Source organism: Pseudopipra pipra, chromosome 6 (genome assembly GCF_036250125.1).
Source record: "Pseudopipra pipra isolate bDixPip1 chromosome 6, bDixPip1.hap1, whole genome shotgun sequence".
Taxonomy (NCBI): Eukaryota; Metazoa; Chordata; class Aves; order Passeriformes; family Pipridae; genus Pseudopipra; species Pseudopipra pipra.
The window spans coordinates 12907250-12934856 of NC_087554.1; the positions used below are offsets into that span (position 1 = coordinate 12907250).

The window sequence follows — 27607 nt, forward strand, 5'->3', positions numbered from 1 at the left end:
ATCATCTTCCCCCTTTTTATGCTGCCTTTAATGCACATAGAGAAATTCCCCCATTAGCTGGACTTGCTTACGAGCTCAAGTCCTGCTCCATACATTAATAAAAACAACTAAGTAAAGACACCTCAGTGCTGATTCACAGCTCTTATGCACCTTTTCTTATTTACTCTTCATAAAGTAATCAACAGTCCACAAACCAAAAAGCCATAGGACTACTTTCTTTTGCACTTTTATGTTTTAAGGGGGGAGAGAAGTAGGATGCCTTCAATGGGAGGCTGCTCTAAGCTGCAGTCCAGAGGTTGGCTGCATAACATTCTTCCCTTTATCTTTACACAAAGTTTGAAGGACACACAATGAAGGGCAGCCTAGCAGTGAAAGCTAAAGGAGTGGTACATGCCAAAATATATATTCATCCTTGCTCTCTCTATAATCTCAACTGTATTTACTAAACACACAAATAATGTTTCAAAGAGCCACTGGTTGCTTATTTAAATTTTTTCCACATGTTTAAGGTTTTGATTCCAACCCAGTGAAGGCAAGGAAATAGAAGGGTTTCCACCCTCCAGCTGAAGTTACAGACCAGCTCTGGATTTAAATAAGCATCTACAATTTGAGCATTGCAAATAGCCCAGAAATCCTTCCTACCTATAATTTGTATGCTAGAACTTAAAACAAACATGTTGGTCAATGCTACACACCAAAGCTTCAACTTTAGACTTGAGTACATTCCCAAATAACCGAAATACAGGATCCCAAGACATATCCTAGGCTGTGCTGCTTGACAGAGTGTTTCTTTTGGCAGTCTCTCCTGTGACTACCTTTTGCAGTATCATCTCTTCTCTAGGTTTTACCTCATTTCCCCTGCACTTCACCAAGAACACGTCTGCACTTGACCCACTCACCCAAGCTGAAGCTCAATTCACTATCTGCAGTGGCACATCTTCACCATGGGCATAGAACAAATAACAGTATCAGCTACAGCCCTATCACACACCACGCTGATAACATCAGAAATACTTAACCCAGAAAAAGACAAGAACCCGACTGAGTTCCCTTCATTTAAGTGGCTATTGCTGGCTATCATTCCAATTGATGAAGTCAGTGCTATAGTTTAAGACCAGAACTCTTGTGCTCTGGCCAGTTAGTAGGGCCATAAATGAACATCTTTTTGGTTGGGGTACTTGGCTACACTGCAACAGCTTTCTCAGCCATGAATTAAGATCTGACTGCATATATCAGTTCGCAATCTTCACCGTTTTGCCACCCATGAAATCTTCAGCCTCTGCCTTCAACCCTTCCACCTAGGAGGAGTGGCACAGCAGCCAAGTCTATACTAATGTGACCCCAGTGTCACACTGTGCCCTCCCCTCCAGGCTGCAGAGGAGGTGACTGTTTCTAGGAGTTTTAATCTACATTCCTGTCCCAAAGGAGCAAACAAGACAGGTTCTATGTCACCACAGACATGTTCCTAGAGGAAGGGTGGCAGTAACCTGTCACCTTGCTTAAGCACTACACTGGCCCTGGTCCAGAGCTAACCTGCCCAGCAGAAGGGGTAATTAGGCAAAGCAGTGGCTCAGGCCTCAGCACCTCAAAAGATTAAAAGAACCACCTCCTTTCACAGCACAAAAGAGGCTCTTTAAATCATTTCTTCAGAATATTTGAGTTGGCTGGCTAGAAAACAAGGAAAACACACAGGAAAAAACTTTAATGGACTTCTGGAAGCAAACATAAACCCAGACTGCATTCCAGAACAAGGGAACAGACACAGCAAAACACACAAATTTAGCATTTTGCAGAGCCCCATGTACTTGGGTCACAGAAAAAAATAAACAAACTAAGAGCACACCACTGATCAGAGAGCCTCTGACAAGCCTGTTCTAATACTTAACATACACCTCTCCAAGGGCAGGTGGTTCACTAGGACTCGATATTTCTAGACAGGTCTAACTGGTTGGTGCTGGGGAAGCAGGAGGTGGATGCTGTTGGGGTTGATGACTGGAAGTGCCACCTCTGCAAAGGTTTTGTGCAGTGCCCAAGCCAGTACCAGAAGAAGACTGCAGGAGCTACCCACAGCAACCCAACATGATTTCAAGCAGAAGCGCTCAAGATGGCATTTAGGTTGCTTTTCTGCCATAAACAGTCACACTTTATAGAATGAGATGAAGTATTTTGGCGTTGAACATTGAGGAGAATAGCAGACCAAATGTCTAGAATTATGCTGATAAAGACCAGACTGAAGAAATAATGATTAAACCACTGGCTCATACTACAGAAGGCCAGGTGTGTCATGCTCCAATCATCCCACATTCCAACAAATCTTAAAGAGTTTTTTTTCTTTTAATTATACAAACAGTAAGAACATCCATTCCTTTCTTCCAAAAAATATAAATTGAAAGATAGTCAGCTTGCAAGTAATCAGTGATGCTTCCCTCCATTTACACTACTTCCCACTGTTCTAATGTATACTGCTAGTGTTGTTATGGCTATCCAGGGAAACAGATGTCATTTGTCACTACAATTACTGCCATTATCCAGTGATGTGAAGCACTTAATTTCATGAACAGTGAAAACTGAGACACAAAGAGAGAAGAGCATTAAACTGAAGAAAGTTATAGTGAAAGACAGATGACATGAGCCATGTACATTTGGAAATTCATACACAGGTTGAAAAGTGTTTATTTGTTTCTGAAGAACTAGCAATACATATACATGTAATACTGAACTTGATGATTAAGTACATGCTTAATCAAATCTTAATGGTTCTGTTAAAGAACAAAAGCATAATGGAAAATGCAAACTTCTTGAATAATCCATGGCAGAGTGTATCCATTAAATTGCCTCCCTGCCAACATACAGTTCAAAGACAGAAGAGATAGTAGAATACAAAAATAAACACCTGCCTCGGTTAAGTATAGGTAAGTCTTCTCCTTAGCTTTTGACAATCCTTGCATTGCATGAAAAAGTTGTGCTTGGTCTGGAAACACTAAAAGTGTGAGTTAGGCAGATTATATGGCCACATATTCTTCTGTCTCTCCCTCTCCCCTTCCCTGTCCTTCCACAGACACTGATCATGGAGTGAGCACATCAGAAAAAGAAAACTACCAAGAAAACTGTGTTCAGTGTATGGGCACATTTAATGCATTTAGCTAAATATAACACAGCTCTTTTCTTTATGGACTTTGTTCTGTGCACTACTCAAAGTACCTAAAAACAAAACTTCCCCATCCCTCACAGGTGTGGGGAAACACGAGCTAGAACGGGGGGAGCAAGAGGAGAAAAGATATGGAGGGTAAAGTGTCTTCAAGCTGAAGACTAACACAGATATCTAATTCTGTCTATGCACTTGTAATTTTTACATTTCCTAAATGAACACTTGAGTTCTGTATCCATAAATGCACTCATTTCCAGTGCTGTTTCTCCAGACAGCCATATGCTAGGAAGTTTCAGATTTTGTCCCTGGTTCAGCAGGACTGACTTGTGTTACAGATTTAAGAGCCCTGTTGGTTCTGGATCATCAACTTATTCTGCAGGAGTAAGTCTGCAGTGGACCAAGACTCCTCAATATGAAAGACTAAAATCAAGCTGACTTTTGTGCACTGACAGGGAACATTCACCAACTCTTACATCTTTCAACATGCCTAAAAAACTGTCTGCTAAGTTTTGCCATTCCCCTAATTGCTACTTAAAATAAAGAAGCTTTACCTTCCCCAACCTCACTTAGGGTGCAGAAGCACAGGAAACAATTTCCCTTTTTCTCCCTCAAAACTGGGACCCCAGGCATGGCTGGCAAAGCAACTTGGGTTTTATAGATTGAAATCTGGAGAGTGTGACTCCTAAACAGATAATTACAAGATTCAGTGAAAAAAAAAACAAACCCTAAGAATAAACCCAGAGAGAGCCGACTCACTTGGGGAAAAGAAAGTATCTTTGAAACAACTAAGGCAGCCTCTCAGTGCGTGTACAAATCATAGAGGTTTAAAGAATACTCATTAAATCTACTTTGCTGAAAAGTTTCATGCCTTTTTGCTAACATCCTGCCAAGCTTAAACACACCATTAGAGTAACCCTTTTAAAGAGATAATACACACCAATTTGATGACCTTAAATGTCTTTTCCAATCTAAAGGATTCTGTGATTCCAATTATGGGCAGAGTGGGTACTGGTTACATGCACATAACATGAATACTGATGAGAGTAGGTTTTCTTTTAATATATATTTTGCAATGCATGTGAACACCTTTTAAAATATTAACTTCCTAAAAAACCAGCAGGAATCTGTACTTTTGCTTACGTCTCCTTTCAGTTCCTAGCTTACAGCTCTCCCCATGGTACAGCAATTCAGTATCAGCAGCTCACTCAGCCTGTGAACATTTCCCTCCAATTAATAATTCTCAGATGTCTCAAAAATCAAACCACACCAAACACCAAGTACACTCACACAGAGACCTGTTTTAGGCAATACACGCACTAAACTTTGACCTCTTGAATACTTCCTGGTGGTGCAGTTTTCATGACTCAAGATCAGAGAATGTACACTTTCACTGTCTGTGAAGACTTCTTTGTAATGCCTTGAATTAATGTCTTTTAATGCCAGTAAGCACCTACAAAATTCTTTGAAGGCGGCTATGCAATTTCTCAAGTTGAAACACGTCTGACTGTAAAACATTCTATACTGCAAGCATAGATGAGTCTTGATTTAATTTAATTTCATTTTTACTTCACAGTAAGTATGTGCAGGAACTATGAATACACCAAGTACTTCATCCTCCTGATCTTAGCCACTTGTAATTCAAGGAATGTTTAAAATATTTGTGACATGTTATCTTTTCATCCATAAGGGTTTATCAGGTTTAGGCAGTTTTCAACCTAGCAGCTCACACAAGCTCTTCACAACGAAGTCAAGTTTTTATCTCAAGAAGTCAGTGATATTTTTGAAAAAGCACATGTCCGATTTTAGGACTTTGTACTACCAGCTAATGGGGACTTTAGCTGTAGGAGAAAAGAAGGTAAGGTTGCTCAAAAAAATCTCCTGGTGAGGCAGAAGTTATAGAACACCTTTTCTCCTACACATGAAATCATGAGGATGCCTCAAGATATACAGTGTAACGCAAGAGATTTTGGTTTATAAACTTTAGTACCTTAACAGGAGAAGATGACTTACAGTTAATTAAAATAGCTCTTCAGTAACTTAGACCTAACTTATAACAGTCAGCAACAGCCTTCAGGTGAGCAGCTCTGAGGAGATCCATATTTAGGGCATTTACAGGCTACTAAGAAAGAAGCCACTTCATAACTCCTTGAGTAACACACAAAAACCCGAAACGCAGATCAAAAAAGCTCATTCCGTGGCAAAAAAACCTCTTGAGGAGAGTGCAAGTATTCACATCAACTCAGAACCTTTTAAACAGGTTCAAGTTGCAAACAAATTGCTTGTTAATTAGACTTTTCAGATTGTCTAGCTTAGGTTATGGACGTTTGGAGCCATACAGTTACATTAATGTAGTAACAAGTTCTTCTAGCCCAACAAGCCAGTAAAACAAAGCTGCACTCCAGCAACTCTTAACTCTTATTTCACATTTTAAGTAGCTGAAAATGTTTGATCTCTGGGATGCCACAGCAAGCTAAGATCAAAAATTTCTGAAGTTAATGTCTTTCCTATTCTGAAAGCAGGAACTAAAGATCCGTTCTAGATAGTAAGAGCATTTTCCTACCCTCCTATTACATCTCAGATCTCTACAAAGCCAGGTGCCGCTGTCAGTTGTGTAGGTTTGTAACAGCTCAGAAACAGATGTGGGCTTGGACCACAGTTCATCAGAAAGAGTCAGGTAGGAAGCTTGAGGAAGGCAAATTCTCAACATTCTTCATCTTAAAACATTTTTTTAACATGGTGATACAGTCAGGTTAACTGGCCCATTACACCCAGAGCCCACGGTTTTCTAGAATGAGTCAAGTTAGGATTAAATATTTCTATGCTAGGATTTTACTGTACATTTAAACTACAGCAACTTCCTGCTAATGGAAGAGGGAAGTTTTATCATCGCCAGTTCTGGCATTCCACAATTACTCCCTGCTGCCTTCAGGACTATCAAGAGACCAGACAGTTCAAATTACCGGCCAAAAATTAAAGAAATCTCTCTCCTAAATACTAGCCATACAAACTACTTTTATATGTCCAGGCACTTCAATAAAGTTCATATCACTAGAGGATGCCTTTTCACCCAACTCTAATATACATAACTTTTTTAATATATAATTTGTGCACATATATATATATCTACATATATCTATATATAAAGTGCTAAACAGGGACTGAACTGAAAGAGTGAAAGCTTACATAAGTTTTAATCATACCACTTATTCTGCTAAAAAGAAAAAGAGACATAGAATCTATTAGCACATAGGAAATCAAAAGTTGAGATGACTCCTTCAGAGTCAGTAACAGATCTTATTTCCACTGCCAGATTATAGTAGGCATCGATAGCAATGCACTAGTTCCTGTCCTATAGGGGTTTTTTTCAATTACCAGTAAATTCCATGGAATTTCTGAACACCAGCTTGGACAATATCCAACATAAAAACATTCAATTTCATTAGCAAAGTCTGGAGTGCTTTATTTTTCCAAGATTTGTTGACTGATCATTAGAAGCTAATTATTTAGGAAAAGGCTATAAAATTGCACTTATATCTAATAAGAACTATTGCGTCAAGAAGATAAGCACAGCTCTAATAGCTTTATTTGCCCAAATTACATATTTATTCAACTCCAACCTTTTGGCCTTAGATTAGACTGTCTAGACTAAATTTGCAGACTACAGACAATTACTATTATCTTTAAGTTTTGAAAGTGTCACAAGCAGAAGCATCAGGAACGCTGAAACGACAGCTGTGTTATTTAGCCATCTATTTTCATTAGCAAGGCTAATAATTACTAGCCTTCCCTGTAAATCCTCACCCAACTAAGTAAAACATATAGCAGTTATCCTGGAGCATGACAATTTCAAAGGATAATTAAATAATTGGTTGCCAACCCACGAAATAATGGACTTCTTGAAAGTGTGTTAAACATTCAGGAGTGCCAGCATCTCAAGCAGCATGATGCACATATTATAATGGTAAAATGTGCAGCAAAACCAATTAAAATGAATACATACTGGGTAACTTCCCCTTCAAAAAGGGTGTCTGAACAGCTTGCAAGTGGCAAGCTATCAACAAGAAGTTCATGCTAAAAAACTACAACAGCAATAACATACTAAACGCACACTTCTAACAGGGCAGTTTCTTAAGTTTTCCACACACCACAATGAGGGGGCATGAAAGCCACAGCAAACCAGTCTGACCAACCCAAGCACAGAAGTCCCACGCTGCAGTCCCACACGCCGTGGCAGCTCAGCAGCCAGGAGTACCCAGGTATTTTCACACATCCATATCAGTCACCACACTCTATTCTAAGATGAAAATGTGCTTTCCACCTCCCGAAACTATTTCTCAGAAGTTTGTGAATAAGCAGCAAAACCTCTGAAAGAAGGAGAATTTGTACTGGTCAGTAAGTGGGGTTTTTTCCATGTGATCTGTACTTTCAGATTTGGCTGCTCTGAGCAGGGCCAGCACACAGGCTTCCACAGGGACCAGGAAGGAGAACAGAGCACCTACATGCCACTCACTCCCAAGTGCAGCAACAAGCTCTGTAACCTTAATGTCCCCTCCACAGAGTGAAGTTTTTCAAGAGATTCACATTTCAGCATCAGATTTTTAACCCAGACACATCAAGGAGAAGCACTCATAACCTTAATTTGGGATTTAGAGCCAAACAACGAAAAGCTTGAGAGTATTTTTTACCTTGTCTCTAACCTAAGGTGTCAGGTTAACCCACCTAATTGTGAGAGTGAAAAGGAAGGAAGGGGATCTCTTCCAAGGTATTGCAGGCTGCGTCAGCCTTTCCACGCTAGGGACAGTGTGTTCAGACCTTCCTGGCACACAGGCAGCCCCTTTGTTTTGTTCAACTGTTCGAGCGCAGCGTTCGACAGATCTGATTCCGACAGATGGGAAGAAAAAGAGCCCAGACTTGGTCCTTGTCAACTGAACTTAGCAGAGCAATGTGGTGAGTTACTCCATCCGTGGAGCAAGATTGAGAAATCCTAGCCCATCTCAGCAGAGAGTTACTAAACACAGATATTTCAGTGGTGCAGGCTGACCTGAAATCATGGGGAGGCATGATGGTCATCAGAAAGAAAGCACAAGCATTTTAAACAGGCTGTTCTCACAAATGTGGATGCTATCGCTTCGTAAGTAATGGTTCAAATGAATACCACTGTTTTCAAAATTCCAGGTTTCTGTAAGAATAAATATCAGAAGTCAAATACACGGAGTGCAAAGAACCTGCAGTGTGGACTTGTTTAACTGAAACGAAGCTTCAGCTGGACAAAACACTTTGAAAAAAGTAATACTGAGTATTTTCCATCACAGATACCAGCAGAGTACAATGCTTTCCTTTCCAGATTAATCAGTGCTTGCAGGGAAGTTAAATCTTAATGTCCTTGAAGAATGTCTTCATAGACTCTCTCTCACTACCACCAGCAGCAGATTTCAAGATCAAAGGTTATTACTCCTTCCTATCTGACAACAGTGTAATTCAGCCTGGTTTTCTCATCAAGGGGTACAGCGCATCAGGACTGTTTACAATAGGATATGTAGCACTTCATTTCTGACTTTTCAGAAGCAAAGCCATGTATATTGGAACTTCTACATTACAGACAGACAGCTGCAGTTCCTAGAAGAAATACATGAGATAACAGAGAATGTTTTATCCTAAACAGAAATAAAACCAAGAAATACCAAACAATCAGACTCATGGTTGGGAATGCTTAGAAATTACTGCTCTGTTTTTTGCATCAGTGTCCCACGAGTCAGCCCAAATGTACTGTCCTGCGGTACCTCCAGCACCTGCGTTTTATTTCCCTTTGAGGTCCATGCCCATGCCTGTGCTACACTGACATCCACAGCTCATGGCACAAGGTTGCTCACAATCAGTGAACTTGCTTTTAAATCAGCAAATCTGCAAACTACTACATGAAGTTTATGTGCAACCTAACATTTTCTGTGTGCCTCCTCCAGAACCCATACTCACTTGCGCTTAGCTGAAGAGTATCAAATTGGGCAGTACCTATTTTACCCAAATTATTTTTACAGCCTGCATGAAGTCACATCAACATCAGAATTGCACAACAACCCAGAGGAAGATGCCCGGATGGCCCTCCCTTTTGCACCACCAAGCAAGTGGCTGCACACAGGCACACCCCAGCAGCGTGGCAGTCATGAAGCCAAGTCACTCACAACAGGAATATTTACTAGGGAGATTGACAGAAGCAAGTTCTTGAGTGGCATTATCCTCTCATTTAATCAAGACTTGAAAAGCACAATGTGACCAACATGGTTGCAACTTACATATGAGGAAATGTGCACACAGTCAAATTCCAGGAACCAGAAACTACCAAGTGGTTTTACAGTTGCTAATCCTGACGTGTAAGTAAGATTTCATTGCACAAAACTGGTAATAAGCACTATCTTGCTAAAATTAGCTTGTTAGCTTATCTACAGGGAATAGGAAGAGATCCTAAGGCCCTAGTAGGCACAATTAAATGCTCTTAAGCAGTGCCAGAATTTTCAGCCTCAGCAACTTCAGATTTTAAAGTCAAAAAGACTGTCAAATGGAAATACATTTATGTTCTCAATTTTAATAAAAATGCTTTTATCTTCAGTAGTCACTCAATATATTCAAGCAAGCAACAATTTCCATCTAAAAAAAGCATATTTACCAGCAAAACATTTGGTTGAACTAAAACCAACCACAGTGTTTCTTCCCCTTCGCCTCTGCACCTGCGGGTGTAGTACCACTCTTAGTCAGCATCACCCCAAATCACAGGGCAGGGAAACACGTAGGAAAACTCAGAGGGAGTTTATTATTTTTTTTTGAATTATCACAGACATCACATGGAATAGAAAATGTTAGAGATAACTAACATTACTTAACATCTACGGCATTAACAAAGTTAATGTTAACAATGTTCATGAAAAGACTGGACATGGCACTTAATGCCATGGTCTAGTTGACAAGGTAGTCATCAGTCAAAGGTTGGGCTTGATAATCTCTGAGGTCTTTTCCAACCTAAGTGATTTTCTGATTCCGTTAGATGAATATTTCACACGACCTTTGAGTTGGAAGACCTAAGCAGTTAGGTCTTAATCACGGCTTTTGTACTTTCAGAGACTGTATTATCTTAATAGCAAGGATTGTTTTACCCCAGTGAGAATATAATTACTCCCAAACCATGCGCTGCTGTAACTAAAGCAAGAAAACCAAATGCATCTGTGCTGAGGGAGCATCCTCATCCGACTAAAACCCAGAGACACAGCACGCCCAAGATGCACGTTAGCAGACTTGTTCTCATGTCAAGACCTACTTCATACTACACGGCGCCACAAACTAGTTTTATGTGCAAATACCTACTTTCACATTTCAAAAAGCCACATCTATGACGAACCACATCAAGAAACTGCAAGCAAACATTCAGCTGAGATGCTACATAATCAGACACCACACGCAGTCAACAAGTGTTTTTACAGTATGGCCATTTACGGTAGCAGTAAAGAAAGCAAATGAAAGATTAGAGCAGTCTTACATCAAGTATCATGATGGAGTTGATTCTAAGTAACAGATAAAAACCCATGATTTGTATTAAACACCACATCCACAGGCAATCCCTCATTGTTTAGGGAATTCACAGCTTGATCTAGAAGCATTTTCTAAAGTCACACAGACCTTAGGATCACTGCAAAGCAAGGTTTAGTATTTTATTCTCCAATATCCTACTTAGCACTATGTTAGAGCAGGTTCCAGAATAGTTCTCTACCCACCATTTGTGAGGGAAGTTCCTCCATGGGGAAGGAGAGCTTAAATTGAGACCAAACACTTACTCTCATTCAGAAGCACAAACTGCTGACAGTAAACAGTGCCTAATTTCCTTGAAGAGCTGGATGCTCAGGCAGAACCTGAGCTCTCCACTGAAGACCTTTTCTCATGAAACAATGGGTATCGTAATTTGTTGTTTGAAGCACAAAAGCTCCATATACTAACCCAGCCACACATGCTGTGATAGCACCGCCCTGAGACAGCCATTCTCCACTTGTGGTTCTGTCATCTAAAGCTTGTAAATACACCTTGGCTTAAGTAATTGGCAAGCAAATTAATACAGCAAACAGGGCTTTAACAGCTAAGTGCTCTTACTTCAGTATAGCAGCAAACTCTCTGGAAACTATTCAGTGCATCTACAGAACTTGAGACCATCACAAGCATGCAGACCTCCACTGGATCTAAAAAAATGCATCCTTTTTGCACTCTTCCCTTGCTCCTTACCTGACCCACATATTAAAAACCTCAGGGGGACCATCTGCACTGCAGGTACACAAACCCTTCCAAGAATGTATCGTTACTACGGCCTTTGCTGGTATCCCAAAGCTTAGTAGACTCACCATCAACAGAAAGAAAAAACCTTTGGCTGAGGGATCTTACTCTTTCACATGCTTTGCTCTAGGGAAATGCCCCAGCCCACCTAGAAGCCAGCAGAAGCACAACCGGTCTACATACAACAGACCTCATCTCAACTCAGTTAAACAAAGTATTTTTCTCACCCTTTTGCAAAACTGTAACTTTCTGTGCTTATTTAAACACATTCTGTTGCCACTTCTTAGGAGAAGCACAACTAACTCTTCAGAGCCACCCATATATTCCACGCAAACTTTCAAGGACAGCTCTTTACCAAATTTCACTGGAAGAGAATAAATCCTTCTCTCCCTCTCCTGCTACTCCTGCTCTGAATAAAACATAATCTAGTATTTTAGCAGGCTTTCAAGTTTTAAAGGAAAATAAGGAAGGCACACCACTAAAAATGTAAAGAATTTGTTTTTCTCCTACATCGTACTCATGCTGACCAGTTTATCCTCCCCTCCTCAAGATGACTAGCAGGCTTTTTGATTTTTAGCGTGTTAAAAGTGTGAACTTAAAAACTAAGGGTTCAAATTCAAATACTTCAGTTCAGTAGCAGCATATAGTCAAGATTAGCTCTGGGGGTTTCCAGCAAGGTGATTTCCCTTCTGTCCCCTGTGTGCACTCATTCTTACAAGGAATTTACATAAATTCTCAAATAAACTTGTTTTCTAAACTTGCAAGCTGCTGCCAGCCTGCACAGAGCAGCCAGATCACATGATATTTTTACTTCATTTGCATTAGAAGATACATGCCGACTTCCCTATATATTATTCTTTTACAGACATCAGTTGAGGAGAAAAGGATCATTATCTGGAAAACAGAGGTACACATCAGATGAATATAGGTCATGAAAAGCACTGGTAAACATATTGTCTAAACCACATACGAGGATGATCAAAGTGAAGGAGGACAAGGACTGATGAAAAAGAACTCAATCATGCTAGTTTTATTTCTCCACTTCAGACAAGTTGTTGGTATTTCTCTCTGCTTTTATGATTACTAACTTGTAACAAATCTCTAATGAAGTAAGTTACATTCTTCAGGACAAATCCTGTGAACAGCCACAAAAGCAACTCAGTAATTTGTTCATTACTAAGATGTTTTGCCCTTAAAACCCTAGAGTTTGAATTCCACAAACAACACAGAAGGTACTAGGCTATTACCTAGTACCTGGTATACAGGCTAGTACCAACTTACAAGGAAGATCCTTTTTGTTTATCATAACATGCCAAATTAAACTCACATGCCACAATCAGCTGCACTGTGCTAGTTTACAGTCTTTCAACTTGACAGGTCCCGTAAGACTTTCCAGGAGAGAAGTCATTACTCCGGAAATGTAACCTTGCTGCTCTTACTTGCTTTCTCATCCCCTCCAAAGCAATCCAGCCATTCCCCCCTTCATTTCTGGAGGCCATAATCCTTCAGGGGCTGATTCTACAGTGCAGAAGGCACAGCACCAGAAGAACTACCTATCCCATGCAAAGAGTAAGAAGAAAAAAAGGCAACCCAGGAGTTTCTATAGCATGAAATACAGCAATTATAAAATCCACAAACAAAAACATTAAAAGCAAACAAAATTCCAAGTTGTTCTCTCTCCAAGCAAGTTCATATTGACAGGAACTGAGTAGCTAACAAATAAATAACCTGACCCAAATTCAGAATACATACAGAAGGAACTCATACCAAACTAGCCAAATTCACTGCATGCCAAGTCCTCCACTACTGTTACTAACTCTGTAACTCTACTCTGGTAACCTGTTACTAACAGGTTAGCAGCACTTGAAAAAGTGGCTTTACCATACATCTAGTAGGGAATACAATTTAAAACATTGCCCTGAAGGAAAGAACATACTCCATCACCTAAACACACTCATTTTCATTATGAAATTAATCTACAGAGAAACATCTAAATTCAATCTGCAGTGTGCAAAATTCTTCCCCGACAGGTCTGACAGGCATATGTAATAACGTATCATCTTAAATAAATAGGGAACATCATTATTTGATTGCTTTCTTGACCAAAGGACTCCTGCAAATGTTTCATTTAAATCTATAAAGAGGTAGCAGTACAGCACATGCCATCTTAAGATGTGTGAGTGGTGTGCAAAGACCTTCAATTTGTTTACTTTCAGAAGGCAGCTTTAGAATGCACAGGGTTTGATCAGAAGGGTTTTTGTTGTTTTTTGTTGCTTTTTTTTTCTTTAAAAAAAAAACCCTACTGCTATTTCCGCTCCCATATTCTACCAAGTAGAGATCTTGCGGTTAAGGCATTCAGTGAAGAGAAAACAGAGCGTGGAATGCACAGGCAGCCAGCCTTCTGCACCAAAACCACAGGAAAGCACATTAGTTTCTCTCATTTTTATAGATTAGAAACAGGTTCTTCAACTTCATCATACTTAGAATAATGGACTATTCAGAGTTCCAGTAATCATAGGTGAAGTCTCCGGACAGGCAGTACATCAGTTTGACAAGCAGAAAATCTTCAGAATACCTTATGTTCTTGTTGGTTAACTCGTATGTAGCCAAGTGTGAACGTACCTCTAACACAGGATTAGCACCACACAGCTCTGCCAGCTTTTAACATGCAGCAAAGCTGGTGTTATTTACATGGACCGGGTGGATGCTACCAATTAAAGGCAAGTAGTTTCTCTCTTAAGCTTTCTTCCAGCATTAGAAAGTATTTTAATCTAAATCATAAGTCTTCTAAGTCTCATTTCCTGGGCATGTGTTAAACTCAACCTTTCATAATGACCAAAACTCAAAACTGCTTAGAGGGACCATATGTGTTACAAACTTGCAGAACAGAATCAAGACCCAGTAAGGCACTGCTGGTTTTTCGTTTGAAGTTTTTTCATTGGTTTTGGTTTGTTTTTTTTTTTTTAAGAAAGTAAGCAGACTTACAACAAAACTCTCCTCAAATATGTTTTGGCATTGACAGCCAACATGCTTCAGGTTTAGGAAATGACCGGCAGATCCCAAAGACTCAAAAGCAAATCTGGGGATATCTTTCCATGACTCGCTATGATAACCCACTGCCAGGAGAGCAGGCAGCCCTTCATTTGCAACAGCACACACTCAGAAACACTAGTGTGGAAGCTGACAGTCAGTGTTCCAACTCAAGAGATTTTTATTCAGCAGTAACAGTACTACCACACACATGGGGTTTTGCTTAGGAGAATCAAGTAGCATGAGCCCCTTTGCCTACATACATCATTGAGGAGAGACCAGAGGCATCATAACCCATTCGTGGAAGAAGCTATAGAAAGATGATAAATACCTGGGTGAACAGTGTTAGGCCATCACAGTAGCATCTCATAGTAACTCCTAGCACAGGGGAAAAGCTGAGATACTCTTAAATTTCTCAACCTACTCATTTACCATGGGATTACTCATGTACAAAACAGCTACCTACAGTACATGCACCGCAGGGAATTTTTTAAGTTTTTAACATAAGCTGTTCAGCTGTTAGAAAACCCAGTCTCAATTATCTAGTCTGAAGCAAGTGGCTGCAGTTTAAATTATTCATCTTCTGAAATCACCCTGAACAAATTCTTCCAGATCACCACCTTCCCTCACGCAGACAGGCAGCCAGTGTCTTTTTCAGGAGATCAACTCACGAGATGGAGGGCTTTTGTTTATTTTCTCTCAGAATATTTGTAAATTGAAGAAAGACATAGAAGACAATGGATTTTTTTTTAATAGTTTAAGACCTAAAATTGCACCTTGAAATTCTAAAACTCTTAAACCTTGAGCAAAATCCCCAACTCAGTTGGATTTTAAAACCCCGATCACAATTCCACTAAATAGACACTCAGATCAGCACAGATCAGATTACTTTCAAATTCTGCTCTAAATGAACAATTTTATTATCAGTTTCCTTTTTTGGGAGAAGACCTCTGGTGTCTGAGTTGAAATATTCAAGTTCTCCCACAAAACAAGTCAAAGCAGCTAAGGAGGAGGGGAAGTCACTATTAAAAATGTGTGGAATGTAACCTACTTGGCAGAAGGCGGATAATATTGGGACAAGGAAGTCAACTACTTCAGATCTGAGGCTTTTTTCTCCTTATAGTCCCACCAACACAGATATTGGGCAATTTTAAATTTACAAATATTAGTGAATTTTAATCAACTTTTGTAGAATACACATGACTAAAAATAGTTTAACAGACAAAAATAACTTATCATATCCTTCAATTACCTGATACACACTATATCCATTCTAATGGGTGCAAAAACTTCTAGACAACAAAAGGAAAAAGTGTCTTCAGATACCTCAAAAGCTGAGGTTTCAAGTATCTTTTTTAAAATCAAAGAAGTTGAGACATATGCATCAACATATTTGGGTGTACTGCTCCGGTAAGATAGAAACAAAGCAGGAACTGTACGAGCCAAAACAATTTCTCTAGTTAGTAGATTTAGGTCACAGATACAGGAATTCAGAAATGTTGAAAACCTGAAGCATCCTTGATAAAACTACAGCACTCAATTTAAAATGTCTCTTTGCATAAGTAATGCTCTCAGAACAAATACCCAGGGATCAAAGAGCGGATCCACTGACAGGCAGTGACCTCACTTCCAGCCTCAGTGGTCTCAGAGATGCACAGGCACCCGCAGCAGCTGAGCCAGACAGAAGACCACAACAGCTTGAAGACTCAGAGCTGCCCTAACTTCCAGCTGAACCTGAAAGAAATGAAACCTCTGGCTCCATTAGTTGATCTGACACAGTCTAAGCTCTGTAGGACTTCAGCTGAACACCCTCTTATCAGATAACAGGACTCACTTATCAGGATTACACACAGGAGGCATTTCGCAACTCTTCTTGCTCCCCATGCAATAAGAGCAGCCACTCTTGAGTCTCAGTCTCCATCTTGAGCAGAGCTGGAAGAGGCTAACTTCCCCCCATTGCACAAGGCTTCACCCAGTTGTACGCACATCATCATCTTCAGTGGTTAATCTGCTGCCTGTCCCATCCCTCCCTCACTCTCTCTGCCTGCAGAAGGGTCTCACTAACTGCTAATGTTGGTCCACATCAGCTGCAGAGAATTTTACCTGGATGTTTGTACAGCAACCTTTCTACAGCATCACCCCCGAGGCTGAAGCAATATGACAGAGCAAGTTACAAATCACACAACTACTAGAAACAGAAGCATCTCAAATTACTTTACTGCTGAAGACCTGTTTTTATCTAACATTTAATCCTAAAATCATGCTCAAGAAGTTTCACTGAACAGCTCGATTCCCTTCTGGTGGTTTCTTGATGATTCTGGAGTGCCCCCAGTTGATTAAACCTCCCATAATCCAGGCATGGTATTGCACCTTAAACGTTTAGTTACTGTAGCAATCAAACAAGACAAGAGCTTTAAGGTTTAGTACTTCTTCAGTTGGTAGCATCACTCGTACAACATAAAATTTTGCCCTAACTGCTAGAGAAGTAACTAATTCATAAGAGCTAGAAGCACAAGCCTCCAAACCAAAGGTAAGTAGTCAACAGCACTGTTGGTTGATGACAACAACCTAAAAGCCAGCATTAAAAGTAGCAAGGCAGGATATTCAAAGTGGTTGGTCCACTGGATGCCACAGGCAGAACACTTCATTTCTAGAAACAAAAAGAAATTCCACCACACACCCCCCTCTCAGGCTTACAGAGACAGAAATAAGATTATCTCCACAGTTTAAAACTTTTCATTTAAATACTCACAGACGGTAAGACAAAGATCATTGGCTTAACTTGGCTGATGTGCTAAGAAAGGTCTTGGCCTCACAGGTTTACTTTCAAACTTGAGGGTCTGGAAAATGTTTATCATGGATACAACCATCAAATAAAGTCTTCAGAATTCACTGCAACACTAAAGGCGTGCTGCTGAGCACACGAGGATATTGCCTCCATAAGACCCCAAGCAGGATCTCAAGTTGGTAATGAATTTCCAGCAGGGTGAGAACTTGCTCCATGGGGAGGGCGAACATCAGTTAAAGGGAAGTCAAAGTATAGGAAATCAAAGTGATACAGCACCTACATGTGCATCTTGGAAATCTCACTCAGGTCACGTAGTCAAAGGTTCAGGTACTATTGTTTTGGTTCTGAGGGGAGGCAGGAGAACTCGATGCAAAGGCAAGGATACTATGCTTCTGGAGGACTTCAAAGACAGACTGCTAGGAAAAAAATCCCGAGCAGTAACTGAAATTGCAAAATACACTCGTAATTGCATTCTTAGTAATACTGGGTCATGAAAAGTCAGAATCCATTTAAATACATCACCATTACTTTATTTGGTTTTGCTAAGGAAGGCCTCTTAGTGTGAGCTAGTAGAGGAAAACACTGTATGCTTTTTTAGCAGAGTTGGTATCACATACACAAGTATATTATCAACAACTACTTTTTACACGTGATTACAAAACACCTTCATAAAAGGAGAGAAACACAGAAATATTATTATGAACACACAATTTAGAAACTCCCTACCTCAGGCAGCACATATTACTGTAATCCCACTTATTTTTCTTACATAGAACAAGTCTAATAACAGAATAAATTTAGCAGATCACTTTTCTACCCAAAGATGCCAGATTTTTCACACAGATTTATCAGCAGCATCCTACCATTTCATGGTCTACTTACCACAAATGAAGTAAAATATTCAGATTTGCTTGCAGGTTTATGGATTAATGTTTTCTTAAACGAGGAATGCTGAAGATGCTCTGTAATATGAGCTGGGCGTGATAGTTTTGTCAGAAAAACTCAACACAGTGACTGCAGTGATTTTAAAATTTCTTTTCCTAGCAAAATGTAACTAGTGACTCAACATATTATAATATCACTACAGTTACAGAATGCTCTGAACAGGACTGGAAAAATAATTTGCTTTTAAGTTGTGTAGAAGCTCAAGTTTACTTTCTGGCTTAGAAGACTTGAGGAAAGTGACACAGTTGATAGTTATTAATGTGCATACCTACAGTTAATCTGCTGAGAAATAATGCTTCTCATAGGGCCTCTGAATAAAGATATTTGCAGAGTACTTTTGCTTATGAATGTTACACTAATATTTTTCTTCAACTGTAGTATTTTTATGTGTCAGTGCTAACATCTGGTTAATTATTAAGGCACGCTGGTGCTAGCAGCTAGTACTTTACGCTATCTTTAATAGTGCCCTTCTGCATACATTCCTGCTGCCTGAACTCATTCCTATCTGGATTCACCAAAAACTACAGCTTGCTTTCTGGTCGCAGCTGAGAAGCTGGTGCAGGTCTGGTTAAATGAGCCTGACTGCCAGATGAAGTTGTTTGCAAAGCTGCACAGTGAACCAGACAGGGTAACTGATCCCGGGTAAAAACATTCCCTGGTTATTTTTAACTCCAATGGCTTGTGGAGTTTCAGCAAACTAGAGGGAGTAAATAGCTATAGTGGCAAACTGCTGTGGCAGCACGGGGACCTTTTCAACATTTTTCCTTACTGGTAGTACTAGCTTATCAAATTAAACCTTCAATTACAACAAAGCCCTGTTTCTTCAGGCTTGCAGAGTAAAAATATTTCCCTGGCTTTGTGCCTCCCCACTGTCAGTACCTTCTAAAAAGCAAACGATCAACTTGCCCTCACTTTCAAGGCCCTTCAGTTCCTCCACCTGCACCACCACACCACTCCTATTGCTTCAGCACAGCCCTTGTGGTCACAAATGCAGCTCTCACTTGCCAATTGCAGTTCTGGGGAGCTCCACACAAGCCTCTTCCAGAGGCTTCTCCTTTTTAGTCCCTTGTGGGATTTTGTGTGAGCACATTTGTACATTACAAAATCTCATAAAATTAACTCCATCATCCAACAGGATATCCAAGTTTATGGCACTTCTCCACCTAACTAGAGAAGTGCACACAGTCCTCCCCAGTAACCCTCACCCAGGGTTTGAGGCTCTGTGTGTGCTTAAGGACAGCTTAAGTGCAAGTTCTCCAGCTTTTCCCATTCCAGCAGCAGATTAGAACCCCTGACCTCGCTGTAATGACAGCCCTTGCACACAGTGCTTGATTAGTCGCAAGATCAACCACTTAAACGTGAATACGTGACCTTCTTTAACTTAACCAAGAACAGCCCATGCACTGCAATCCAGCCAGCCCTCTTAAAAACAACCTAATAAAAGCAAGCAATCCATAAAAAAGTAATTTCAACTTCATGGAAGTTCCACCTAGAAGCACCACTGCACATCGGGCACTTGACAGGCTGGGATGTGACCAGCTTAAGTATACGTATGGTGTGTCACTGGAGGAGAAAAAGTAAGAAAAGCAAACAGACTAGGTAAACATCCCTTGTCTGCTATCTAATTCAAGTAATTAAGTTATAAAGAGAGGAGAGAAATATTTTCTTTTGTATTACCTGTTCCCACGAAGTGCCCTACAGGCTATCCCAAACCTAAGCTGCAACCACACTTAAGCCGTGAGACAGAACATAAAAAGTAGCAAAGAACAGAAGATAAAAAGATACAAGAAAAAAAAAGTTGTTCACAGTCACTGATCATACCTTAGTAATGAAGGATACAGTTCAAGACAAACAGAAAGGGCCTCACTCACTGCTCAGATAGAAATAATTCATCTGGGAACTAACTCTAGAAATTTGTAGTAGCAGGCTACCATTGCTGTCCCACAGAATTTCAAAACCAAACTCCACCAACTTGATAAGGCAAGCCACTTGCAGGCAAACATTGCCTAATGGCATCATTTGCAATTAAACTTTTCAATCTAGTTCCCATTCACTCTTACTCCTTACAGTAAGAGTTTGTCTTGGATGTTCAAAGTTGCATCCAGAAATCTTTGGAAGTTATATGGAGAGCAACAAGGAAAAGTTCTAAAGAAGAATAAAAAAGAAAAGTATCAATTATAGGTGTGATTTCAGTTTTAATGATGCTTTTACACATTTGTTGAACTCGAACACATTCACAGAAGTGATGCATTTATCTGGTTGTTAGATGTTCCTTTAACAGTGCCTTATGAACATAACTGAAGACAAGAATACCAAACCCGTGGAGTTAAAGCCACCTGAATTGTCTGAACCAACAGAGAAGTTCTCCGCTCGTGTCATGCCAGTCTAGACCTGAAGAGTGACTCATTTGGGAAGGTCTGCAGAAAACCCAGCTTCCTACCAGCTAGCCAGAAGACTGCTATGCTACACTTCATGAAGTTGGTATTTATCTTTGGATTTATCAAGGAGCTCAGTCACAACATTTTCAGTGCTGGGAATGCTTTCGGTAAGTGCGAACAGGTTGCACAAGGTATACAAATACGAGTCATTCGGGTCCTTCAAAACTCTCCGGAATATAAGGGCTCTACTTATGAAAGCCACCCTCTACCACCACTACTGAACACTGGAATTCGGAGCTCCAGCCAAAACCAGAAGCAGGAGCCTCTCCCTCTAGTACGGGAAGGAGGAACAGGGCTACAGGCCAGCGGCTGCCTATTCATCCCTCAGAGTGCAAAGGGCATGCCGGCCAGTAATCTGGGAAGCTGTGCCAGTACTCCTTGTGCAAGTGGCAGTAGAAGACAACCTGATAACCAAAAGGTACGTCAATATTTACTTGCTATATAAGCAACCGCTGCCAGGAGTGAACACACAGAAAGGTGCTTTCTGACTGCGACGCGCGTTAGGTTATCCCAAAGGAATTTCAGCTTTGGGAAAGAACTGTAAATTGCTCAAAACCAGAATGAGTATCTCAAAACTGCCACACTGCTACAAATTTATACCAGCTTTTGAACCCAGCTCAGTCCTACCCTGTATGTGCCATTTAGCACATGGCATCCCTACTGAGTAGCTTAGGATGTATTATGCCACTGCTGGCTATACTGGAACGCTCACAGGTAATTTAAGGTTTCCTTCTTGCCTGCAAGGCAAGCCTGAAGTCATCTACCACATTCCCAAGCTGTAGATCTACAACTCATCGGAGCGAGTCCAACCTTTTACGTGGTAGCAGTGCTCCAGGAAGCAAGAAGCTGAGCGGTTCAAGTTTCACAAGAAGGGCAACAAGCAGCCCTTATTATTCCAGGTGACTGCATCACAAGTGCTTTGTTTTGATTAGGATTTTTATTTCCCACCTTTAACCCCAACAGATGTCAACAATCAGTTGCTCGCTCTCCTGGACTGTATTTTGTCACCTTGAGTTACACTGCACGACTTACGGTAAGAAGGCCCCACGCTTTATCACAATGTAAGCATACCAGTCCCAGCATAGCCCTGCGTGAATCTGCGGCCTGGAATTCGTGGCATCTGATTCCTTTGATTTCCTTACGCGCTTACTTGAAGAGCATTTTTTTGGACGGCCAGCGAGGGTTAGTCAGAACACCCAGAAACTCTGGAGGGATTTGCACATCCCGAGTCCAGCATACAGAAGTGGTACACTAAGACATCAGGGTCTGTCAAACATCCAGCACGCTGGCTCCAGCACCAGCTGCATGTTCAGTTGTTGCTTTTCAATCTACTTTACTACTCTATTTTAGAGCTTGAAATTCATATTTAGAGCATAAAATTCAGAACAAGCTATTTTGTTGCCCAACAGCTATTTCAGAGATAAAAGACCCTTTGAGATAACCCACCTTTAGCTTTATTTCTAGCTAAGGAGAACTAACAGTCTTGTGAAAGTAGCAGCTTGGAAAAGTAAAGGAAAAAGAGGAAAAAAAGCCTGAACAACTGCTTGCCATCCATCTGCAAGTCATATGCTTGCTTTCAGACAAGTGTCTGAAACATTCAAGAGTCAAAAATCTACATCCAACTCATTTTACTCACTAGTTAGTGGAACAGTAAGCTCAGCTCCAATCAGAGCTTGGAGCACAGTTTAAGAGAAGTAGGAAAAATACTTTCTTTTACAAATTTGGCAGTAAGATTTGAGCTTGTAAATACAGCATGAAATCAGTAAACAAACAAAAAAACCCAAACACTGAACCTCTACATGCGTTTTCTATCACATTAACTGTTTTAGCAGTTTCAAACATGTTCATGCATTACCACAGGTAACATCAGGTTGACTGACAAACTAAGTTGAACTCAGTCACACTTAATTATGTCCAGTCAATACCATCTCAAGGATCTAGGGACATTTATTAACTAATACATTCATGTGGGCCACTAGAGTCTGCTCAGTATGTAAAACTATACATGTCACTGTCACAAAACAAAAGCTATACTTTTATGAAGAGGAAAAAAACGTAGGACAAATAATTTTATCAATTCTGATCAGAAACATCCACTATTTTGCAGAGCAGATTTGAAAGAATAAAACATTGGAGACTTTCTTGCTGTATACTGCTAAAACTAGCTATACGTTGTTCAGATTTGAAAAAAAAAAAGCATGAAGTAAATGGCAACTGCAGGATAAAAAAAAATTCAGAGGGTGATTAGGTAGTTGCTAGGCTGTATTCCCTTTGAGCAAGGAAACCTGAATATTACAAAGGGCTGAGTTACAGGGGAATGTGGGGTATTTTGTGACAGACCTCTGCATGACAGCTGGAGAAAAGCTATTGTGGCAACAGCTGTGTGCTCTGCACAGCTCATACTCCCAAATACCTCAGCCTGCTAAGAGGCCAGTTAACTGGCTGCAATGCATTTTAAAAGTTTTCTGCCTCTTGGGATGTAAGCATGATGGATTATTTGTGTATGTTTTCAATAAGAGAAGGAATGCTTGGTTCTACCACTTAGAGTTTTACAAAATGCTGTGGTGAATGCTGAGCTATCATTCACTGCTGCTTTCCTAGAGTTTATGGCTTCAACATCCCATCAACTCTCCTCCCCAATTAAAACATCTTCACTTCCTGTCTTAACAGTGCACAGACTCAACAGCAGTAAGTTCATCTATCATATCCTGATTTAAAGGAAATGATCTGATATTTCCAGGATGAAATCCTGGCCCACCAACAGCAATATTGAGCTCTGTTTATCTCCCTAGAGGAAGAATTTTGAGGAACACACTATAGTCATCTAACCACCGAAAGCTTTGATCTGCTAATTTGTACTCTAAAGTTCCTCCAAATTGCTAGATGAACATCTGAGAAGTGAACCCAGGACCACAAGCAGCTGTACACAAGTGACCAACTACACCTCGTGCACCCGCTCCTCCTGCACTACTAATTAGCACAGTGATGCTGGACCCAGTAAGTGAAAGAGCTTTCATTGTATGAGATGGGTTTGCTCGCTCAACCTCCTTATAAAAACGTTGTTGTTTTAGCTCAGACTGAGCACAACAATCATGGGGAACTGATACTTTCACACAGGAGCGCTTCACATGCTGATCCCTACCATAACCTCAGCCATTACTACTCCTGGAGGAATGAATGCTCTCTGCTTCCCCACCAACACCTAAACAAGGCAGGAAAGGATGAGCTGTGCAGGATCCCAGAAAGCTGGCAAAAGAAAGCAGATTCATTAGCTCTTCTTACATCCTCCACTCCTCATGTTTTCACTTGTTTTATCGGAAATCAAGGAAGACTTTTCCCGTTTTCAAATACGAATCCCTTGTTGTCTTTCAAAGATGCAACGTAAATCACAGCACATGCTTCCCCATGATATCCTGTCACCACAATAGTCTTATTTACCAGAAAATAATCAGTAGCACTGAAGTAAAAAGCAAGAACAACTGTACTTGAGTACTGATTTACTGAAAATTAAATAAAGAATTATAGGAGAGCAAAGTCAAGCGTAGAAATATTTGCCATTATCAGTAAGGAGAAAACACTTTCCTTTTTAAGCTTCAAAACTGAGTTGCTGACAGCCATATTTTAAACACAAGGAATAAAAAAGCAAAATAGAATTTAAATCTTTCACTGACATCACGATCTGTCATGTGGCAAGAGCTAGTACTGATCCATGTTTTAGTGAAGGCCACACTACACGTTTGTCACTTAATCCTAAGAAATTCCAAAAATGAAGCACGTGACTTGCTTGTAATCAATTTTAAAACAACTTGGAGCAGTTTCTGTGCAGCCTTAAAAGACAAACAATGCATCTGGCAATACACTGCCCATACAGAAACTACCTAAGTGCTTGCACGGGCTTTGCACACGCTTGATAACATCACAGCTTTAAGAGCTCAGGAAGACACTGAGGGATATAAATAATACAGCAAGCCTCATCCCTCATTGTCCGTAACCACATGGCAAGCGTGGAAACAACACGAAACTCTTCTCTAAGGTACCCAAGGTACTGTTCAGGAGGTACTGCTCAGCTATTTCTCTTTGGGTCTGGTATTTTTTAAGGCTGAATTTTCTGCTAAACTTCACTTTGCGGTGGCAAGATTTTATCTCAAGATAAAGCTGCGGAGAGGGCAGGAGATGAAGATAAATTAATGCAAACTGACAATAAGTTGTTTTGAAATCTCACCCTCAACGTGTCAGCTTAACACCACAGTGCTGTTCCCTCAACACTATTTCAAAGTGAACTATTTGTTTTCCTGCTGTTATTTGAAGAGATACTTATATGTGACAAAGCAGACACAGGTTCCTCTTTTGCATATATTTGCTGGAAGACAAGTGTCAGTCACAGTACTTGACCCAAAACTTTTATTTACATTTTATATAAGCTCAAATTTTAGTTTAAAGAATTAATTTCTACCAGTGCTCAATTATTGAAGCTATCCAGTACCCAGCAGAACCTTACTGCTCTTAATATAAATGGATGTGCCCAGGCATCAAGTGTGAAGTTCACTTTTTTTCCTCCTTCTGTCTTTAACAGAAATTACAGCATTTTTGTTGTGAAGTTAAAGTTATCCAAAAGCCTTTGATTCTGCCAAGGAATCCAGAAATCCATTCAGCAACATTTCCTGAGACAGCAGCATCTCAGAACTGAAGCCACGTCCAGCTGCACGCATTACTGTTACAGCCAGCTTGGATGTTCACAGCAAGATACAGGCAACACCAGCTAAAGCAGCAGGATCATGTTTGAGTGAACGGCACCCTAAACCAGGTTCAGACAACCACGGTACTCAATTATCTCCATACACAAGCAATGAGGAATTCAATCCACGCACTGAGAGGACTGCAGTTATTCCAGCCTCATCACCTTCAAACAGACCAACAACTCAGTATTCCACCAGTATCTGATCAGCCATCTATGCATCTGAGAAAAGGCACTGTACAACACATTTCAATCTCAAATATACCATTCAAACTAACTTCCAAAGAGCTAATTCTCCTAAAGTGTCTGTTCTGATCCTGGATTTTATAAGCATTCAGTTATCCAGTACTTACCCAAAATTTCAAAGCGCTGTTTCTTGTGTGGTTAGTTAGTCTATTCTGCAGAGCTTAAATTCTAATCAAGAGTACTACAACTAATGAACACATGGACATATGTGTTAGTGACAAAAATCTGAAATAAAGAAATAGTCTATTTGCTATCAGATCACCTGTTGTAACAAAATATTAGCTGAGAACACCATTGCCCGAAGCATTAAAAGACAACTTTGCCCCGCTGTCAAGCAGCCTATCTTAGGGGTTGGTAGAGCATTATGGTCTCTCCTCAGTGGAATAAAAGAAAACAAACAAAAAGCCATGCTCTCCAGATTTGCTGATCTGCCGTCAGCTACACCAACAAGCAGAACGCAAGTGGTTGTCTCCTCCTCCCACCATAAAAAGGCAGAGGTAGAAACGCGAGGCAACAGGGCAGAGGATGAAAATAAATAAAGGGGCTACGGCTGAATTAGTGGAGAAACAGTAAAAAGGGCTCTTCCTCGTGAGACTGAGACGCACGCTTTGCAGCACCTATTCTGTCATGTTTTTTACTGAAAGCGAATAAAAGAAAAAGTTCAATTGTCTAGAAGTTGAAGGATCAACAGCAGCTCGGAGAGGCGGTGGAGGGTGGCTGCTCACAGCTAGCACAGCGTGCCCATTGCAAACCCTCCTCCTCTCTCGCGGGGAGCCGCAGGAGCTTCCTGGCCCCTCGCCGGGCCGGCACAAGATGCTCAGCCCGGGGCAGCTATTTCGGAGCCGGACGCCGAGTGTCACCGCTCCCCGGCCGCGGCTGCGACCGCGCCTGCCGCTTCCCGGGCGGAGCGCGGGGCCAGACCCCGCCCGCGACACCGGAGCCGCCGGTCCCAGCGCCCGGCCCCGGCGAACCCCACCCCGGCGGCGGCGCCCGGCGGGCCGGGGGCGGCGTCCGCCCCTTCCCGCCCTCCAGAACCTTCCCGGGGGCTCGCACCACCCCGGCCACCGCCGCCGCCCCGGGCCCCTCAAGGTCACGCCGCCGCCGCCTCCCCACCCCTGGCTTCCCGCTGCCCCGCCGGCAGCATCCCGCGGCGCCGCCAGGAGCTGCCGCCCCGCCGCGCCGGCTCCAGCCCCGGCCCCCCCGCGCTGCGCGCCGGGCAGCGCCCAGGCCCCGCCGGGCGGAGCAGCTTCCCCCCGGCGCCGCGGCCCCTCACCTGGATGAACTGGATGGTGAGCGCCGACTTGCCCACGCCGCCGCCGCCCACCACCACCAGCCGGTACTTCTCCTGCCCCGGGCCGTCCCTGCAGCCCGCGGCCATGGGGGAGCCGAGCGCAGCCGATCGCGGCAGCGCCGCCGCCGCCGCCGCGGGGTCCGGCGCCTGCCTCTCTCCCCGCCGCTCTCCTTCTCCTCCTCCTCGGGCTGAGCAGCCGCAGGCCCCGCCGCCCCGAGCAGCGGCAGCAGCAGAGGAGCAGCGGCCGCCCCGCCGAGCGGAGCAGCGGCAGCGCCGAGCGGAGCGGAGCAGAGCGCACAGCACCGCCCGCCCCCGCAGCCACGGCGCCGCGCCACTAATGGCCGCCGGGGGCGGGGCCCGTCATCACCATGCTAATGAGGCCCGGGGTATGCATGAGGGGGCGGGGCCAGCCCGGTGCCGCCGTGCGAACGGCCGGGGGCGGGTCATCGCCATGCTAATGAGCTCTTGCATATGCATGAGGGGCCCGGCCCCGCCTCTGCGTTGGCACCGCGCGGGATGTGCCAGCCCCGGGTGTCGCCCCTGCCCCGCTCTCCCGCCCCCGGACACGGCGCGGCGGAGGTAATTAGCGGTGTCCTCCTGGGCTTTGCTGGGGCGCCCGTCTGAGTGCCTCATCAACATTAATGAGCCGCTCTGGGTACCCACGGGGTGGGGAGGGAGG

The 27607-nt window shown here is 42.1% G+C and overlaps 1 protein-coding gene across 1 annotated transcript in view; it reads right to left on the reverse strand.

Annotated features, from left to right (window-relative positions):
* The window catches only part of RRAS2 (RAS related 2), a 44021-nt gene extending 16741 nt beyond the window's left edge, over window positions 1-27280 (reverse strand). Inside the window, exon 1 of the mRNA XM_064657411.1 lies at window positions 26911-27280. Within this exon, the coding sequence (XP_064513481.1) occupies window positions 26911-27015 (105 nt within the window). The 5' untranslated portion in view covers window positions 27016-27280. The remainder of the gene's footprint in view (window positions 1-26910) is intronic.
* Window positions 27281-27607: the final 327 nt, after the last annotated feature.